The following is a 20899-nucleotide window of genomic DNA, read 5'->3' as shown; positions in this document are numbered from 1 at the left end:
TTTACAGAATAGGAAACTGAGGCACAGGAAAAGGAAGTGTCATAGAACTAAACAATAAAAGAACTGGGACTAGGGTAGGTTCCTGAGGCTTCTCCAGTCAGGATCTTTCTTGAAGGAGAAGGGAAGGGTTCTTTACTGTGGCCTGCCACTGTCCTGCCCAGCAAGCCCAGAGCCTTACCCTCAGCTAAAGAGCCTCATGACGGTGACCTGGACTAAAGGCGCTGGGTGGTGCAGTGGTTAGAGGGCTGGCTTCAGAGCCAGGAAGACCTGAGTTCGGATCCTGCCCTCACACACTTACTAGCTTCTCAGGCTCAGTTTCCTCACCTATAAAATGGGGATAAAAAGGACACCCAGCTCATAGGTTTATTATGAGGATCACAGGGCAGAATATATGTAAAGTGCTTTGTCCACTTTAAATTGTTATGTAGATACTAGCTATGTCCATCCTCATCGCTTGTCCGCATCTTACGATAGTATCATGTCCTGCCCTGCTCAGTGCTTCCCTCCTCTGGCTGCTGAGTCCAGGCCCCACAGCTGGAGGGAGATGACCCACCAGATGACCAGGCCCTCTTCTTTCTCTCAGTCGGGCAGAAATTTCACCTTCTTCAGAAAGCTTTCTGTGCCCCTGACGAAGAGCCAGCAAGTTTCCTCCCACCAGACCAGGAAATCCAGCCCCCTCCATTCACACCGATTCTTGGCCTCAGAGCCAACATCCTTAACTGGTTACTTGTATAATTATTCTAATAATAATGATGAAAATGAGGATGGTGGTGGTGATGACGATGCCATCTCTTAGCACTTCAAAGCCTGCAAAGAACTTTAAATGCATCACCACTTTTCATCCTCATGAAAACCTTATGAGGTACGTTCGTTCTGGAACTCACCACACCACCCTGGACTGCAGTGCTAATGCATTCTTTAATCCGCAAAGTCAATGAAATTCAATGCTGGCTTAGCTGTCACTGTATCTGGCTATGTTACTGTTATCAGCCTTGGTTTTAAGCATCAATGAGGCAGGGGACATGTCTGCTGTTTCCTGCTGAGCAGCATTTAGAATGAGAGAAAGCCTGACATAGTGGAAAGAGCGGCGGGTGACCATCAATTAGGGAATGGATGAACTAGCTAGGGTACACGGGCATAAAGGAATATTCCTGTGCAAGAAGACAGAGCAAATGGGAGGAATATTCTGAGAAACGGAGGAAGAGCTGGATGAGCTGATGCTGAGTGAAATAAGCCAAAACACAAGAACAAAATACACTAGGACTCTAACTATGTGTCAATGGAGAGATGTAGGGGTAGATGGGAAGAGAGAGAGGAGGAAGGGAGAAAGAGAAGGAAGGAAGGGAGGAAAAAGAAAGAGGGGGAGAGAGAGAGGAGGGAAGAAGGAAGGGAGAGAGGGAGGGAGAAAAAGAAGGGAGAGAAAGAGAAATATATATATATATATATATACATATATATATACATATATATATATATACATACACATATATATACATATATGGGGGAAGAGAAGGAAGGAAGGGAGAGAGGGAGGGAGAAAGAGAAGGGAGAGAAAGAGGAGAGGGAGAGAAATAGAAAGAGAGAGAGGAAAAGAAGGAAAGCAGGAAAGGAGAGAGAGAAAGAAAGAGAGAAAGAGAAAGAGCGAGAAAGAAAGAAAGAAAGGGGGGGGGAGACAGAGAGAAAAAGATCAGGGATTTTTAACCTGAGTCCATGACTTTGTTTTCCTAATATTTTGACAACTGTATTTCAATATAATTGCTTACTGCTGTCATCCTCTGTGTTTTATTTTGCACATTAAAAACATGATCCTGAGAAAGCCTCCATGAGCTACGCCAGGCTGCCAAAGGGGCCACACAAATGGTTCCAATGATATTGTTGAACAGAACACCCAAAGGAAGCCAAACTCTGAAGAACCATCACAAGCCAATGTTGGAGAGACAAGAGATGAAACACCCTCCTCTGGGTAAGTGGAGGGGGGTCATGGGGTCAGAATGCTACATACATTGTTAGAAGTGGCCAGTCTACCAGGCCTTTTTGGTGAACTGATGTTCTTTGTTAGGTGAGAGGGCTGGAGGAGAGAGGGACACATATCAGGATCAAGGAGAAACCAGGAACAAAACCCTTTTTACAGAGTCAGGTTTGGCTTTAAGTCTTTATGACTTATGACTCTTTCTAGCTATGACCCTGAACAAATTACTTTACCTTCTGAGAATAAAACTGTTTACACACAACCTACATGAAGGGATTGTTGAGAGGAAAGAGCGGTGTGACTAGTGAAGCACCATCTAAATGTGAGCAAAGGCAGCTAGACACTGCACAGAGGGCTGTGTCTGGAGTCAGGAAGACCCAAGTTCAAATGCAGCCTCAGACATTTGCGAGCCGTGTACCTGGACAAGTTATTCACCTCTGTCTGCCTCACTTTCCCTATCTGTAAAATGGAAGTAACAACAGCATCTACTTCCCAAGGCTGTTGCAAAGATCAAATGAGCTAACAACATGTAAAGTGGCTTTGCAAACCTCAAAGTTAGGGTGCCCCAAAAATCTTTTGGTTAATACACTGCTCCAATGCTTTTGGGACACCCTATATGAAGGCTACGGTGAGGAGGAGGAGGAGGAGGAGGAGGAGGATGTAGCTCAAAGCCATCAAAGGTTAATAAACTGCTCTAAGGTTTCTGGGACATCCCATATAAAGGATACAGGTGATGATGAGTTCCCAGCTCCTGGCCAGGCAGCCAAGAGATTCGCTCCCCTTACCTTCCTTGCACTCAAGGGCCACTCGGGACTCCAGGTTGTCCATCTGGAGCTGCAGGCGTTTGAGGGTGCGGTCAGCATCCCGGGACTTGCGCTTGTAAGCGATGAGGACAACGATGATGACCAGTAGCAGCAAACCCCCACCGCCTCCGATGCCAATGATGGCCGGCAGAGTCAGGAGGCTGTCCGAGTACACCTGCAGCGTCCCCGGGGAGAACTCAAAGCCACCTGCCTTGATCTGGAAGGGAAAGGACCGGACAAAAGGCAGGGGAGGTGAGCTATGGGGGCGGATCAGGATGTGGGTGTGAAACAACACCCACAGAGGGAGTCTAGGAAGAGCAGAAGGGAAGGGGCAGCAGATTTTGAGAGGAAAACTCTTCTCCAGTCACCAGGGAGGAATTCCAGGGATATAGAACCCAATCCTTCCTCTCTGACACCGGGATGCCCAGAAGCAGGCCATGCCTATGACAACACTGGCCCTGGGCATGCTGGGATTCAACCAGTTAAATGACAGGGTTGATGATGACTCTCCCTGGAAAGGAGGCAGATGTTCTACACCAAGAACAGATCTTTTGGACAATTGGGGTTCTCTGTGTCCTTGAGTGGATTCCCTAGAACCCCAGAATGACAATGTTAGGGCTGAAAGGGAGCACATAGGGGCCACTAGGAGGTGCAGTGGATAGAGCTCTGGCCTTGGAGTCAGGAGGACACGAGTTCAAATCCAGCTTGAGACGCTTGACACTTACTGGTTGTGTGACCCTGGGCAAGTCACTCAACCCTGACTGCCTCACCAAAGAGAAAAAAAAAAAAGGAAAGGTGGATCATGAAGACAATCTAATCTGGATGTGGGAACTTGTTTTAAAAAATATTTTGGTAACTTTTTCAATAGAACTGGTTTCCCTTGTATTCTTATCATTTCATTCTATGCAATTAAAACGTGATTCTGATTCTAAGAAGGGGCCCACAGACTTCACTAAACTGCCTGAGGGGCCCATGCACAGAAAAGATTAAGAACCCCTGAAGTAAAGGTAAGCTACTTGAGAACAGGGATGATTTTGAATTTTGCCTTTATATCGTCAGTGCCTAGCACACAGTAGGCATTTCATAAAAGCTTACTGGATTGAATTGGATCTAGTCTATCCCTCCTATCACACAGAGGACGGAACTGAAGCCCTGAGAGGGAAGCAAACATCCTCGAGGTCTCACAGATAAATCAAGGAAGACCTTGATTCGTGGGCACCAGGTCTCGGGCACTCCAGTAGAGTGCCCATCCCACTGCCCCATGATGCCTTTATCCTATACCTGCCCTAAACCACTCCTCACTGAGTCATCCTGCCCATGGTACCTCTGGGCTCCCTGAAGCCATGGAGAAGGGAAATATCAAGGCAATGGGAATGGCCACAGAGAGATGCTTAAACTCAAAAGGGGATAACACAAGCACGGGAGCCCTGTCCTAAGGCAGGGCAGCCAATGAGGAAAATGGGGACAATTCTCTTCGTAACGCCAGGCCTCTGAGAGACCACTCAGTCATTACGCTCCATTCCATCTGAATTCCTGGGCTGTCCTCTTGCTCCCAGTGCTTACAGCCCATAAGCAGCAGAGGCTGCGGAAAGGGGGGACGTGTTAGGATGGGCACAGGACAACACTATCCAGGAGGGAGGCGCCTGACACGTGAGTCAAGAGGCCTGGCTTTAAATTCCAGGTCTGCCGTGACAAGTCAGCCATTACTGGCCTTTTGGTTCAGTCACTTCTTAGGCTCAGGACAGGTATAGGATCGTGGGTTTAGAAACAGAAAGGACCTGAACAGTTATCTAGCCAAAGCTCCTCATTTTCCAGACAAGGAAACTGAGGCCTTGAGAAGTGAAAAAACCAACCCAAAATCACAGTCAGTGGCAGACAGGATTTGAACCCAGATTCTCTGACTCCAAATCCAGTGTCTTCTCCATTGTACTATGATGACTCTTTGTATTTCCTGTTTAGCTGTGGGACACACAGCAGGTGCTTAATACATGAATGCTGGATGCACAAATGGACGCACATCCACGAAGCAGTATCTGTGCAATGCATAAGGGAGGGTCCAGGAGCAGCGGGCAGCTCCCTGCGACCAGGGGACCCTTGGAGGCAGACACACGTACCGTGACTTTGTGCTGACCAGTGAGGTTGGGTGATTCGCACAGCAGCTGAGTCTCAGACACAGTCAGCACACAAGGTGTGGACCCAATGAGCACGGTGTAGTTGAGCCTGGAGTTCCCTGATGCAGGAGGGAGGAGGTTCCGGCCCTGAAGGAAGAGGGAGGTTGCAGAATCCCCCGAGACTGCAGCCCCTGCTCCATCCCTCTGCCCCCTACACATCCCCTCTCCTTTCTGATTCCATCAATCTCTGCCTGGCCCTGCCTAGCACCTGCTCCCTTATTCCCATTAGCCTTACAAGCACAAAATGGCAGACACAAGAAATTTCAGGGGTAGAAACCTACCTTGAGGATGAGGGGGGAGCTGGGCTTGAGTTCCAGGATGCCAGAGGGGCTGAGGGGCTCAAAGACGGGATCAGGATAGTAGAGGAAGTTGGTGCTGTTGATAATGAGCAGGGATCGCACGTTGTCCATCACGAAGCCCAATTCATCCGGCCGGTCACCCAGTTCAGGGGGGCTCCGGGTGGGGTTGTCAATAGACGGGGCCTGGCACACCATGGTGGTGTCGTTGTACACTGTGCAAATCTGGAGACCCAGAGAAAAGAAGAGGATGGTTTTGGAAGGTCAAGGCAGGTCTCTGAACCTGAGGAAGGTTTGGGGGAGCCGTCCTTCTCTTTGGCTTTGCGGCTCGAAGGGCATGACGGAATAGCTAAGGAACCAATGCTCTGAGCCCCCCCTTTATCTCAGATTTCCCTTGTAGGAAACATGGGACAAACGCAGAAACGTGGCATTTTGCCACAGAAACACTAATACTGGAGACTGTCAACACGCTGGCCTGGCTCTTTGGCCCGAAGGCAGATCACTGCTCTGCCTTGGAGCTCCTCGAAAGCTTGCTGCAGGACTATCAATCCCTGCCCGTCTCTGTAAATCATCTTGCACTGTTCTCTGTCTTCCTGGCTTGTCTGCCCAGCTAGACTACAAGCCCCTACCAAGGCAGGATCTGCGTCTTTTTCTCCTCCCCCCATTTCACCCTCCCCACCTTCTGGTCCATGCTCCCCAGCACGAGGCCAGGGACGCGCAAGACCCCCACAGAGAGGCTTAAAAAAGGCTTCCTGATCTGTCCCACAGGGCCTCTCTGGAAGGGGGTGGGCAAGGGGGAGGGACACAGGAGGTGACTATGGGGAACAGAAAATATTCATAAAAATTTGTTTTAAAAAAAAGGCTTGCTGACTTAATTCTGTGTCACATGAGACTGGTTCATGTTTAGCCTGGCAAAGAGAAACCCTGGGAGAACACAGCAGACTTCTTTAAGTAACTGAAGGGCAGTCATGTGTTTGCAGACTTGATTCATTTGGACCCAAAGGGCAGAAGTTGGAATAATGGGTGGATGTTCCAAAGGGACAAATTTGGGAGAGATGGCAGGAAGCTGTTCTGTTCAAAGGCCTGGTGACCCGAGGGATGGACAGATCGCCTCGGCCATCTGGGGAAGTGGCTTGCCACGCTCTGCACACAGCAACCCCCTAATTTGTTCTATCAGCCAGGGCTCTGTTGTACACCATGCCGCCAGAGCCGGCAGCGTTTCTGGAGTGAGGCGGGAAAGCTGCTGTGTGTCCCTGCAATATTGGAGGGGTCTCAAGAAAACTCCCAAGCCTGGGCAGCCGCTGACCCACGAAGGAAGACGCTCGGCCCATCAATAAACCATCTAACAGGGGCTTTGCTGACCTCCGCCCTGGGGCAGGCCCTGCACTAGATGCTGAACAAGAGATGGTCCTGGCTCTCGAGACTCTCACAGTTTACTCAGGGACACGAGAGTCACACGTGGGCAACTTAATAACGGTGCAGGTGGGTAGCCAATTGTGATAAACAATACAGACTTGAATGCTACAGGGGCTGAGGAGGAAGAGACTGGTATGGGCTAGCAGTTGGCACTCAGTCAGTATTAGGCCACAAATATTAAAGCCCTGGGCTTTGAAGGCTCTGTGCTGTTTAGAAAAGCTGGGCTAGGGGTGGGGATCAGGCTGGCCCGGCTAGACCCAAGTGTATATAGAGCACACGGAGGCAGGCTGGGGCCGGGCTCTCGCAGGTTTAAGGTCCCCTGCACCTAGGCAGGCGTGAATACTCACGTTTTCCCTTTCAGCACTGCCGTACTTGGCACGAATCCGGGGCTCTCGGACAGTGGCCAGGTTGGTGCCCGTGACGGTGAGGAGTGTTCCGCCACTGGGGGACCAGAGGGATACATGTGTCATCTGGGGGATGGGAACGCTTGACCACCTCCAAACCCACCCACTGTTAGGTCAGGCTTTCACTCCTCCTGGACCTTGGTCACTGGCTTTGCACAGAGCTAAGCAGGGAAGGGCTGGCTCTGTCTCTCCCTCCCCAAAACTCTAAGATAGCTCAGAATTCCAACTGGTACAGCAGACTGAGCTGCCATCCATTTATCTATGTTGCTGCTCGATTTGTACCAGGCCTACTTCCAGAAAGACTCGAGATGGTTTACAGATTAAAATACATAGCATGAGATAAGACAATTAAAGATAAAACAGAAGAAAGACCATCTGATAGAAGGAGAAACTGATGCTTTCAGGCACCTGAGTTGAGTAGATTTATAACACTTGGTTTAGGTCTGAGCTTTCCGGGGCCTGACTGCCCCTAAACATTAAGAATCACAGAAGACCTGTTTTCTGACCAGGACAGCATACACATTCACTTGCAGAGATAAAAGCTTTCCTTGGAACTAATTTCAGATAGGAATTGCACATAGTGGGAAGGATTGCTTACAAGTCAGGGACCTGTCCTCTTGCCTCAAACGTCCCTGACTCCCCATCTCCAAAGTACCTCCTCACAGCTCCTGGGGTCAAGGGACTGGCTCCCCTACCCAGAATTTGTTAGGATGCTAGATTTAGAAGTAGAAGGGCCCTTAGCGGCACTCTAGATGAGCCCCCTCAAATTACAGATGAAGAAATGGTGTCCCAGAGACATTAAGGGATTCACCCAGGGTCATAGAGCTAATAAGTATACTAGGTGGGGTTTGAGCCTTGGCTTCCTGACTCCAAGGCCTGCAAGCCATGAACTACACCACCATGACCCAGGTTCTGACCGGCCTTGGACCCTTCTCCCTCTGCCCTGCACCCAAGCAGCCCCTGTTTCATTGTATGTAGCCCAGAGCCCCCAGCAGTGCCCTGGTAACCCTTCTCTGTCCTCTACCTGTTAATACTCCACTCAGGGTCGATCTTTTGGATGGTGGGATCCTCGGTATAATTGTATTTCACATCAGAGTTGCTGAGTTCAGCCCGGTTAATGTTGATGACAATGTTGGCACCACCAGGGCTCTGGCCTGGGGGGGTGCGGCAGCGAATTTCCTGGGAATTCCTCCTGGGGGAAAAAAGAGGGGAGAGAGGTCAGTGGACACTAGCATGGTCTAGGGAAAAGAACATGGGATTTGGAGTCAGAGTCCCTGAGTGTGAACGTGGCGTTTGGTCCTTAGAACCCAGGTGGCTTTGGACAAACTACTAGACTTTCCTCATCCATAAAATAAGGATATTAAGACTAGATCAGGAGGTGTCTGGACCCCTTGACTTTTACTAATAAACCTTCCCTTAAATGCTCCCCACTCAAAACGGAAGGAAACAAATTCTAGTGTTTACCCAGAATATTCTCATAAGAAATAAATAAGCAGATTAGTTCATTTCGATGGGATAATATTGCAAAGCCCAGGTTGGGAGCCAAAAAAATGCATAAACAGTATATGTTCCAGTACTGCATGACAGTTTACCTAGAAAACCCTAGAAAATACACACTAAACCATGACTCTGGAAGGGAGGGCACTGGGACCAGGAGACTTCAAACACGCTTCCTGACATTTTCCATCATCGGTGGTCCCCCAGAGCTCTCGTTGGCACTGATGCCCAGGGTCCTGGATTGGATCTCCTTCAAGACAGGACAGGTCAGCTCCATCCAAAGCATCAGCTCCTCCTGCCTTCCTGAGCGCCTTCCTCGCCAGTCCCCAATCTCTCTCTTGGAACCTAAGTATTGCCCATCTTCACCTCTGCCTATACCTAAGCTAGGGAAGACAGGCCACAGGCTCCATCCTGGGGTTGTCTGCCTGGGGTCTGTGGACCCCTGATTATGCTCAAAACATCTTCATTGTCATGCCCCCAAGAAAACCAACACCACTACATAGACTGAAAATCACCAACGGAACACATCTGACCATGTGAAAATTGTGTGCACATACATGCATACACACATGCTCATCTAACTGTCCATGTCTGGGAATGGGTGCATTTCGGAGATGACTTGTGGTCTTCAGGCCTGGGATGGACGCGAGAGAAGGCAGGATTCATCCCAGTCTTCCTTGATGGTCACAGGTTCCTTTGGTTTCTCTCTCCACTGAGCCCCTCTCTCTTTCACCCTCCATATCTCCCTGTGCTATCGGCCTCTTTATTTTCCCTCTAATGCATGGCAACGTGGGAGGTATAATCCCCATTCACTTATCAAGTCGGAGGTCTAGAGCATCTCCTTCCTATCTCTGGCCCTCACTCAGTTTCCTGATTAGTCAAACAAGGTGCTTGAATTGAATGATCCTTAAGGTCCCTTCTGCCTCTATTCCATAATTCAATTGTGTGGACCCTCTGTATTGGGACACTATTCTCTCCATTAAAAATTCTCTTTCTTACATACAGACACAAATGCACGCAGAAACACATTAACATACTTTTCCCCCACAGTGGGGCTATACTGTAAAGAATCATTTCCACTTCCTCACCAAGGATAGGAAGGTTTCCAAGACACAAGGGTTGGAACGCAAAAGGTCACCCCTCAGTTACTCAATAAGGCAAATTCCCCAGCATTCCCCTAAGCAACTGCAGGTAATCAAGGCTTAACTGTAACAACAGAGTAGGCCCAGAGAGGGAGGTACCAGCACAGACACACACCCCTCCCAAACTGAGGCCAGCATCTCTGCGCGGGCCCTGGGCTGCTGCAAACAGCAATGATTAGTGCTGATAACTGGTAATTACCACAGGAAAATATTTAAAGAGCCGCTCCATTATCATCCCTAATCTAAAAATTATCCACTTCGAGCCTAGGGGCTTTTGTTAACATTTCTTTTTTTCTCTCTTAAAAAAAAAACACAAAAATTTAAATACTTTTTCTCCCAGATTCATTTTTCCTGGAAGAGAGTGACTGGGTCTACGCCAGCCTAAGAGCTGACTGAAACTGAAGTGTTTTCACAGTCCCTGGCCTAACCCCTTCTCTATGTTAGGCCCCCTCAAGGCCGGTCTGCAAGAGACCCTGCTCCCCTACCCCCCTGGCCTTGCCTGATGGCTCCTGGCATAGCCCTGCCTCCAGCCTTCCCTATCCTTAGCTGCCTCCCCTCCTCTATCCCTGGGGTTTCCATGGTAACCTTCCCCCTCCTCTGAGTTTCCATGGTGATAGCTCCCCTAACCCAGGTTCGACATGGCAGCTTTCCCCAACAAGAGCGTCTCTGTGGTTTCCATGACAGTCCCGAGGCCCACCCCCAACGTGCCCACATCAGTTGACTGCAGCCCCCTCCTCCTGCCCTCTCCCCACAGTGAGCACCCGTGCCCACTCTTCAACGTACCAGGAGAAAGTGCAGGGGCGGCCCCCGATGGAGACGGCTACATCACTGCCAGCATTCAGGTGATTTCCCTCAATACCAATCCAGGTACCCCCAGAGAGTGGACCGCGAGCAGGGGTCACCCGGTAGAAGGTGGGAGTCTGCAGAGAAAAAGACGAGGTCAGGGAGGATTTCTGGGTGCTCCGGAAGGAGGGGCTGACAATGAAAACACCCAGCTGAGATTCAAGTTCAAGAGTACATTTGGGGGGGTCAGGGGGCAGGATACCAGACCAAACCAAACCTCTAAGGCTCCAAGAACAGTGACTGCAGGGCCAGGCTGTACCTCTTGGAGGAATGCTGTCTAGACCTGAGGAAGTCACTTACATCCTCCACTTCAAGTCTCCACAGTATGTAAATGGGCATATGCCTATTTGTGTATCTCCCTTCCATACAGAACAGTAAATATACTGGGCAAAATAAACCAGGCTGCACAAATACAAGGTAGGTTTATTTTTATATTTCCCTGCCTAGTGAAACTCCATCTGAAGGAAAAAAAATCTGTCGGTAACTGGCTTCCTCCCCCATTGAGAACTCTCAGAATACACTCCAGACAACATGTCGTGGTAGGGGAAACGTGGGGCTGCTTGGTGCTTGACCTGGGTTCTAATCTCGGCTCTGCTAAGAACAAACATGGTGACCAGGCAAGTCACCTCTGTCTCTGGGCCTCAGTCTTGAGACCTAGAAACCGAAGGGGTTGACCTAGAGGATTTCTGATACTCCCATGAGCTCCCCGCCTCTGCCGCTGGGTTGGGGACCCTGGAGGGGGAGCAGGGCTGGCCAACAGGCCAGGGGGAAGAAGGCAAGGAATGTCTTACCACAAATGTGAACCTCTTGGGGGACATGGCACGGTAGTGAAGGGAACAGTCTCGCACGCACACCTCCACCAGGGCGTCATGAGCTCGGCCGAAGCTCGCGTCTCCGATCTCACAGACAATCCTGGGGGGAAGCCAAGGTGGTCACTATTGCTGGCTCTCAGCAAAAGGAGGAGCATGGGGGCAGGATGGAGGAACAAGAGCTCGAGAGTGTGGACCATGGAAGTCATCCAGCCCAACCCCACTCATTTTACACGTGGGGAGACTGAGGCCCAGAAGTTAAGGTGACTTGTCATGGACACAAAGAAAGGAACAAAGAGTACCAGGATTTGAACCCAGGACCTCTGACTCCATTCTCTCCATTTCACCTTGATGTGGTGGCCAGAAGAGGGATATCTTCTTGGCTCAGGGTGGGGCAGCCTGGAAAGGCCTTCTCTAGGATCGCAGAGCCAGAAGGTTACTGGGTCCAATCCCTTCATTGTACAGATGAGGGGAAGTGACCACTTCCAGGTCACACAGTAAGTGTCAGGAGGCCTTGAACATGCCACCCACTAGCCCTCTCGAACACCCATTCTCTCTTAGGCTGACCATTTGCAAACTAGGTCAACATCTTCTCGAAGAGCATCACTGATCTTTTCAAGGCCCATTCCTCCCACTATGCCCAAACCCCAACATGTTCACCCTCTGTAAATAAAGTGAGAAACACTGCAAAGAACAGCAGATTTTAAGTCAGAAGATTTGAGTTTGAATCCTAGCTCACTCAAACAATAAGCATTTCTTTAGTGCCTACTGTGTGCCAGGCACAACAGCTTTACTATGTTTGATCTGGGTGACCTTAGACAAGTCATTTCACTTCTCTAGCAAATGACAGGGTTGGAAGAGATAATCTGTAAGACATGTTCTAGCACTAGTGACGCTCTGAGGCTCAAATGAGACAAAAATATTCTGGGGAACAACTCATGGCCCAAGTTGGCTAATGTTCCGAGCTCTAGCAGGAACCAGGGGGGCCCAGAAGAGGCAGGGGCCTCAGTTCTAGGAAGGAAAGAGACTCACAGACAAGAGGTGCCTCTGCTGAGGGGCCTGCTTGGCCCCCCAGCCTGGGAGTCAAAGGCCACTGACCTCAACAGAAGAGTGGAAAGGTGCCATGGAAAGAATAAATAATAACAACAACTGCCATTCCCACACTGCTTTAGGGCCTGCAAAGCTCCTTCCTGCCAAAGGCGACTGAGATGGTCATCGGTTAGGCACTGTAAACACTTCCTGTGTACTAGGTGTACACAGGAACGTGAGAGTCGCCTTCCCTCAAGGGGCTCACGCACTAACAGGGGAAACGACAAGAAATACCTCGACATACACAAGATATATACAGTGTAAATAGAAGGGAAATGCTAATGTCCCCATTTGACAGATTTGGAAGGTGAGGCCTGCAGAGCGCTTTCCCATGGTCACCTAATAGTAACTGGCAAGCAGGATTCGTATTCAAGTCTTCTGACACATCCATTGTTCTTTTTACTACCCTCAAGAAATGGGAATGAAGAGATGTGCGTTTTGATTCCAGCTCTTGTACTAACCACTGGACAAGTGATTTCAGCTCTCTGAGCCTCAATTTTCTCACCTGTAAAACGGACAAAATATTTCTTGCCCTGCCTTCTTCACAGTTTGGGGTGAAGAATAAATAAAACAATGCATGTAGAAGGATGGGGCTGTTTTTAATGATTAAATCCTCTTCATCCCCAGGATTGGGCTCAGAGGTCCAAGAGCTCCAGTGAGCTCAGGGCCCTTCTCTACTGTACATCAGCCCTCCTCCTCCCTCACCCACTGCTCCCACTCACTGCTCGGCGCTGATGTATTCACTCTCGATGGGACTGCATATCACCTTCCCCACATGCACACCCAACCTCACGTCCTCAAACTTCAGGCCGAGGTTCTCGCCAGTGATGGTGAGCCGAGTACCACCTTGCCGAGGGCCAGTCTCTGGCGAAAGCTGAGGAGAAAGAAAGAGATGATATGGCCTTGGGGAGAGGCCAAGGGATTGGCGGAACATGGCCCGTGGCTTGTGTGACCAGCTGAGAGCTGGGGCTGGGGAATGGTGCCACATGGGGCGGGGCTTCTTGGCCATGTGCTTGAAGGCAAAGGCCACAGGTTTCAGGAAGGACAAAGACCTTCTATAGATGGGTAGAGGACCATAAGAAGCAGTTGGGTCGTGGTTGGAAGGATGAAACATCTAGTGGGATACACAGTGGTCCAAGTGTCCAGCAGAAACCTTGTCTCTTAGGAGCTCATTTATTTGGTCTGACACTTGGCCCCAAAAGGTAAACCTGACTTGAATATCCATGTGGCTTTCTCCCCTGGAAACACACTCCTAGTGAGAGGAGACAGAACCATTCTAGAGGGATATGATGACTTTCCTCTTCCCCTCTGCTTTAACTACTAATGACAGCGAGACCCAGGTCCTTGACCCTGTGCATGCCCATGGAACCTCAGGGGTGTTCCTGAAGCCCAGTATAGCCAGCTTGAGATGAAAAACTCACACGCCTGAGCCAGTGTCCCCAGGGCACGAACAGGTCATGTTACTAGTGAGGAGTAGGAGAGAGCAGTACTGAATGGAGGTATCCCAATTCTTGTCTCGTGAACAACGGCACTTCTTATTATATAACAGACAGCCAGAAAAACAAGGTTAGCTTGTTTCCAGGGTTAAGGGTCAATCTATGGCCTGGATTAGAGGTCAGCCCGTGGCTAATGCTTGTGGTCAGAATATGGTCAAAGAGTCAGGAGAATCTGTGGTCAACCTGCAGCCACAGTTTGTGGTGGAGCTATGACCAAAGAGACAGGGAGAGTCTGTGGTCAGGATTAGTGGTCAGTCTGGCTTGGACTAGTGGGTCAACCTGTGACCAGAATAAGAGGTCAGTGTCTGGTCAGGGGTAGGGATTAGGGGAGAGAATAAGGCCAAGGTCAGGGCTCAGCCATTGGCTGCAGACAAAGCAAACCCAATTGGCCCTACAATTCCCTTTTCTCTATTCTGCCTCTAGTTTCCCCAGGCCCCTTCCTTTCTTTGTCATCCTCATCCTGGACCTTCACCCACAACCATGATCCCCATTTCCTTTCCCTCCTCTGCCCTCCCCTCCCCTCTCTCCCTGACACCTGTCCTACCTTGAGGATCTTAGGGTCTGCGCAGCGGCTGTTGCCACTACTAGCGTGCATCCAGCCAATATCCGGGCCAGGGCAGTGGTGGCGTAGGGAGCATCGCTTCTCGGCCAAGCACCAGCCACACTCGAATCGTGGGTCCGCTTTGAGGCAGAGCCCACAGCTCTCACGAAGGGCAGAGCACTTATACAGATGAGCTGAGGACCAGAAGAGGAAAGGCAGGGGTCAGGGGAGGGCCCATGGCTCTTCTCTCCTGAAACTGCTTAAGATGGGGGGTGGGCGGGGTTGAGCTAGCTGGGCTGACCTGACCCCTTCTAGCCTTTCCAAATCAGTCCCTTGTTCTACCATCCTGGGGTCCTTGCAGGGTTCTCCTATCGGTAACTCCTCAAAGCTCTCCATTGAGGACAGCTGGGAGCATCAAGGCCAAGGTCACGGTCAGCTTGGGGTCCAGTCCCCTCCACTCACCTTGGATGTTCTGGGGGTTGTCAATGACAAAGTTACCATTCCACACAACAGAGAGGTTGACAGGCAGGTCGCTGATGTCATTCCCTTCATAGGTGTACTGTGGGAGGGGAGAAAGAGAGCGTTTGGTCAGGAAGAAGGGTGACGAGGGGCTTCAGGGACCAGTCACACGAGCCTGATGCCAGGGAAAAGCCACAATTTGGCAAAACACTCCCAAGCTCCCTCGTGGGACAGCTCTGCAGGATTTAGGGTCGTATGGCAATGTGTGGTGAAGGCTCCCAACACATGAGTTCATCCCTGCACTCCTGATCCACAGGCTTTTTGATTCTCATCTAAGCTGAGTTTTCACTGTCATTCCACTCTCTAGTCCCTCCAGGGTCACTGATGTCCCCATGACCTCAAGTTTGCTCCAGCTTCAAGCCCCAGGGAAAGTTCCCTTGCTCCTCAGTCTCTGCTCCAGCCAGGCTGGCCACGCTGGCTGGCGGAGTCAGCAGCCCCACCTGCGAGCTCACAGGCTCAGCAGGACATGCACGCTCCCTGAATAAAAGACCCTCAACTTTCCCTAAAGCCACAAGAGTTCAAACAAAGTGCAAACTTCCCTGGGGTTCCTGCATTTAAGCTCCCTAATTTTCAGCACACACCCTTGACTCTGAACTCTGACCAGCAGCTGACACGCATATATAATTCTGCAGCAGTCGATCTGCTTGGCTTTGTATGACTCTCCTGTCCCTGCCTCCCACCGTGGATGCCCCGCCCTCCCTGAGGGTGACCCTTCTTGATGTTAGGAGAACTTCCTAATCACTGGCACACGGGGACTTTACTAATTATTGGCACCCACTGGCCCCACTTCTCTGCTGGTGCACATGGTCAGATTCTGCACATGCTGGGCTCATCCAGACCCCCTGCGGGTCACATCACTGCTCCTGCTCTTACTGTGTGGAAAGCATCCGTGCTCATCAACAGTCCCCATCCCCCATTCCTAATCTCCACCATGGAGTCCTGTTACTCTCCTCTCCTCACACGCCACCTCCTCCAGGAAGCCTTCCTTGACCGCCCTAGGTCCCAGTGTTCTGCCATTCCTTAAACAGGACTAAGCATTCAACTGTTCTTTCATTTTTTCACGGGTGTCGGTTTTTGGAAACGTTCTCCAGAGAAGGGAGGCTTTGATTACTCCTTGTGATCTCCCAATTCTGGTTATTTCACATTGGCAAGGCAGCTCAGCTAAGTGAAAGAAAGCTAATCCTAGAGTCAAGAAGATCTGAGTTCCAAACCCATCTTGGACCCTAACTAACTGTGTGACCCTAGGCGAGTCACTGGGCCTCAGCCTCCCTGCCCTTAGGTTAGACTCCAGGACTTCTAAAGTCCATTCCAGATAAAGCTATATCTTACGCCTACTGCGTAAGTAAAGTCCTGAATCTTTAGCCTGGCATTCAGCCTGGCACTCCACAACTGGTCCCAACATAAACATCCAGTCTCATCTCCACTGGCTCCTTCACAACATCCAGGAAGACAAGATTTCTCCCTGTTCCCCAAAACAAACTTTATCTTCTCCCACAATGGGGCGTTCCTTTGTTTATAATTCTGTTTGGAATGCTTTGCAGATATATCTCTCTCTGTCAAAATCCCCATCCTTCAAAGCCTCAATATCATCTCCTCCATGAAAATTCTCCTTCTTCTATCCCCCCAGGACATGTGCCCTGTTGGGCCAAATAAAGGAACCAGTGTGAGGGTGGGTGCAGTCCTAGCAAATGAGGAATCAGGAAAAACCTCTTAGAAGAGGAGACACATGAAACCAGCTTTAAAGGAAGAAGGTTAAGGATGGAGGGCATTCCAGGCCACAGCCTGAGCAGGAAGGAAAACGAGAGAGACAGGAAAGAGAATGATGGCAGAGATACAGAACTTAGCCGGCCCTCAGGGCACTTCCAGTCTAGCTGCAGAGAAGCCGTCATGGGAGCGGAGAACAGAATATGATTAAGAGGGCCCAGAGATATTCAGAGGAAGTTCATGAAAATGCCCCAAGTTAAAACGGGTCTTGAAGGATTTCTATACATAGAGACAGGAGGAAGGGGAGTGGAGGAATAGGGAGGGCAAGGAGCTAGAAAACAGGTGGATTTGGGGCATGGTGAGAAGCCCAGTTTGACTGCAGCATAAAGCATGGGGCCTCAGTTTCCTCATCTGTAAAATGACGGGACTGACTTAGATCAGGAATTCTTAACAATTTTTGTGTCATGGACTCGGTGAGTAGTCTTTAGAAACCTATGGACCGCTTCTCAGAATAATGTTTTTAAATGCATAAAATAAAACTCAGAGATTGCAAAAGAAACTAATTATACTGAAATATAGTCATCAAAATTTTTAAAAAAAGAAAAAAAATACCCAGTTCATGTAGCCCAGGTTCAGAACTAAAGACAAGACGGTCTCTAAGGTCCCTCCTGACATTCCAGGAATCCATTACACAGAAAACAAGCAAGAAAACCTCATACAGAAATAAGTGAGGGTAGATACAAGCCAGAAGGAGGGAGGGCAGGAAGGGGAGGAAGAGGAGAGGACCTGCTCTGTGTAGGTGAAGAGGGCAGGCGAGGCCCAGTGAGGATACGGGAACATCGAGAAGGGAGGAGGCTCCGTTGGAAGGTGTGGGGAATATCTTGAGGGCCCGGTGCTGGTGAGAAGGTTGGGGGCAGAGAAGTTTATAACTGAAACTGGCATTTCCAATTTGTACTCTGACACGTCTCATTTGGGACCCGGGCCGAGCTGGGAGTCATCCAGCCTGTGGCTGTCTAGAAAGCTTTCTTGCATCTCCTGGCTCTGCTTTTCCCCAGAAATGGACTGCATGGGGGGGGGGTAATATTAACCCTTTGTGATGCTGGTGAGAAGCTCATCTTCACCTCCTTCTAACCCCTATGCAGGATTCTGAGCAAAGAGAGGGCATTTAGAGTCAGAGGACCCGAGTACAAATCTTGGTCCTTCCATTGACTAGAACCTGTTAGACCTTGGGTAAGGCAGACAGGGGATACCGTAGTGGACACAGCCCACACTCTGGAGTCAGAAAGAGATGAGTTCAAACTCGGCCTCAGACACTTACTAGCTGTGTGACCCTGGGCAAGTCACTTAACCCTGTCTGCCTCGGTTTCCTCATCTATAAAATGAACCAGAGAAAGAAATGGCAAACATTTCAGTATCTTTGCCAAGAAAACCCTAAATGGGGTCACGAAGAGTCAGACGTGACCTAAAAATGACTCAACAAAAACGACAACAAAGGCACTTAATCTCTCTTGGCCCGAGTTTCCTCCTAAGTCAGCTGTGAAGGTTAGACTAAGTCAGAGGTATCAAACTCACAAACCTATGGAACCAGATTAAAAACATAACCATGGGAAAGGTTTAACAGAACAGACAAAAATACAATGCAACACGGATGTTAATTTGTGGTTTTCTAAGTCAATAAGCAGCCCCAAGAAGGAAGTCCTCTCTGCTGAATTTGATAAGATGGGAGGAGATGACTTAAAGGTCCCTTGAAGGTTCAAATCTCTGACCCAGGATCTGGACAGAACAATGAGATTGCTGCTGCATATGGCGTGAAGGTGGTTCTGGCAGCAATATCCTGCTTAGTTCACCAAGTGAGGGACCAGGGGACCTGAATGAATGTCCAGAAGCAAAGCACCATTTTCTAGGGGTGAGAAGAAGCCTGAGGCCAACCAGTGCATCCCCCTCATGATCTCTCCCCATTTCCCTACACCCCTCCTCTTCTCTAGCCTGGTCTCCTAGGATGGTCTCACTACTCAGCATCTACATATTCAGCTTTCTCTGGGGCCCAGACCTCGGGCCTCATCTCCAGCCTGCAGCCTCCCAATGGACACCCCAGGCCTTCCCCCTCCCCCCAGATCTGATCACATCCTCTCCAGGGCATGCCAACCATCAATACATCCCTTATACAGCTACTACCACTCACACCTTCCCAACGTGCGAAAACTCCCATGCCCTCTGACTTCCATCACCCCCTCACCCCGCTCCTACATAGTGAGATCACACACGTTTTCTCTTGCACACATTCTCTATACACGAGCTTATGCCTATAAACACAGACACATGTATTCATTTGACACTATATTCACTACCCTCTTCGAACTTCCTCTCCACACCAGCATTTTACTTTGTTCCCCATGTTACATCACACACACACACACACACACACACACACACACACACACACACACACACACGCACACTCATTCATTCATTCAAAAAACATTTATTTATTAGCCCCTGCCCTCAGGCTTGCTGTGAGGAATAAAATGAGACAATTTATATTTTGCTCTAAAGCACCCTATAACTGCTAGTTATTATTTTTACCATTACTATTATGAACCTACTATGTACAGGGTACTATACTAAATGCTAATGAGACAAAGAAAAAAACTGAGGAAGTTCCTGCCCTCAGGAAGCTTACACTGAATTACAAGGGAGATAGGGAAAGAGCATGTATGCATAGAAATAAATTCAAAATATAAAGTTGTGACATAATTATATAAATAGAATTTATAAATTTATCTATAAATGAAACTACATCAATATTTATTATGAATAAAGTCATTCTATAAATAATCTGGAGGGGGTGATACACACATTCTTTTATTCACCATCCATAGACACACACTCACACTTGCATAGATAGCCTGTCCTTCCCAGTCTACACATATCCATACACATATACACACTCACACACACGTCATAAACATTCTGGTGTGTGCTGGTGTGTGCATACACACATACACACACACACAAAGAGGCAGCATCATATAGAGGAAGAACACCCTCAGCTGTTAGTGTCATCCCCCCGTATCTGTTGGGTATCTAGCTTCTGTATACCTATGAACGTACATGGCGTCTCCCCCAAGGGAATGGAAGCCATCGAGGACTTGGGAGTGAAGAGAGAATTGGAGCAGTGGTGGTCAGCTGGGTGAGCCCCAGGGCAATTCCTACATCCTCTCTCGGCCTCAGCTCCCCCATCTGTCCAATGGGACTGCTAATAAGGCCCTTCCCAGGGCCACTGGGAAGTTCCAGTGACATCGTACGATGGATGTAACACAACTAAAGTACTTGGCAAGCCTCTTAAGGGTCATGCTTTGTGTTTCCTCAATTGGAAAATGGGGATAATAGCAGCACCCACCTCGAAGGGCGATTGCAAGGGTCACACAAGACAACATTTGTAAAGCACTTAACACAGTGCCTGGCACATAGTAAGCACTTAATAAATGCTTATCCCCTTCCCCAATGTCAACATCGTCATACTTCCTCTATACAAACACATTTCCTCTCTCTATCTCCCTTTCTTTTTTCACTCCCTTCCTCTTTCTCCTCCCTCCCTATCTCCTTTCTCCCTTTCTCTCTATCCTCCTTCCACCTCTTCTCTCCTTCCCTCTTCCGTCTTTCTCTTCTCCCTCCCTCTTCCTTCCTTCCTTCTCTTTCCTCAATTTTTCTCTTCCCTCCCTCCTTCTTCTCTCTTCCCTCTCCTTCTCTATTCCTTCCCTTCCTTTCTCTCTCCCCTCTCTTTCCATCTTCTTTCCCTCTTTTCCCTTACTTTCTTCCCTCTCTTTTCCCTCCCTACACTCTCTCTCTCTCTCTCAAGCTGGCTCTACACAGACACCCCGGCTCTCTCCTTTCACAGCTACAGCACTCAGGTGAGCCCCCCTCCCCATGCCCTTCCCCCACCCCTCCCGGTATCCCTCCAACTCCAGAATGGCTACAGCTGTGTCCTATTTTTCTGTAGCTGATGACCTCAACTCCTTTCCAGCACTTCGGGGACTGAAGTAATGTACATCGTGTCTTGCTGGGGCTCAACTGCAATTCATCATTATTTTATCTGCAGGAATTTAATTGGATCCTATCAAACTCTCCTGATACTCTCCCTCTTCACTTTAAACACTGCTGCAGGAAAGATAAATGCAGGCCCAGTCAGGAGAAAGAGAG

At 49.3% G+C, this 20899-nt stretch overlaps 1 protein-coding gene across 2 annotated transcripts in view; it reads right to left on the bottom strand.

Moving 5' to 3' along the window:
• The window catches only part of PLXNA1 (plexin A1), a 312964-nt gene that overhangs the window by 75814 nt on the left and 216251 nt on the right, over positions 1 to 20899 (bottom strand). For both annotated transcript variants that reach the window (XM_020981168.2, XM_020981169.2), the window contains exons 11-20: positions 14939 to 15035; positions 14480 to 14670; positions 13162 to 13313; positions 11333 to 11453; positions 10482 to 10618; positions 8084 to 8251; positions 7003 to 7096; positions 5225 to 5464; positions 4887 to 5030; positions 2755 to 2989 (exon numbers count right to left, since the gene is read on the bottom strand). In XM_020981168.2, the coding sequence (XP_020836827.1) occupies positions 2755 to 2989; positions 4887 to 5030; positions 5225 to 5464; positions 7003 to 7096; positions 8084 to 8251; positions 10482 to 10618; positions 11333 to 11453; positions 13162 to 13313; positions 14480 to 14670; positions 14939 to 15035 (1579 nt within the window). The remainder of the gene's footprint in view (positions 1 to 2754; positions 2990 to 4886; positions 5031 to 5224; positions 5465 to 7002; positions 7097 to 8083; positions 8252 to 10481; positions 10619 to 11332; positions 11454 to 13161; positions 13314 to 14479; positions 14671 to 14938; positions 15036 to 20899) is intronic.

Source organism: Phascolarctos cinereus, unplaced genomic scaffold (assembly GCF_003287225.1).
Source record: "Phascolarctos cinereus isolate Bilbo 61053 unplaced genomic scaffold, phaCin_HiC Scaffold_4;HRSCAF=312, whole genome shotgun sequence".
Taxonomy (NCBI): domain Eukaryota; kingdom Metazoa; phylum Chordata; class Mammalia; order Diprotodontia; family Phascolarctidae; genus Phascolarctos; species Phascolarctos cinereus.
The sequence above is the reverse complement of the archived record's forward strand: the minus strand, read 5'-3'. Positions and strand labels throughout refer to the sequence as shown.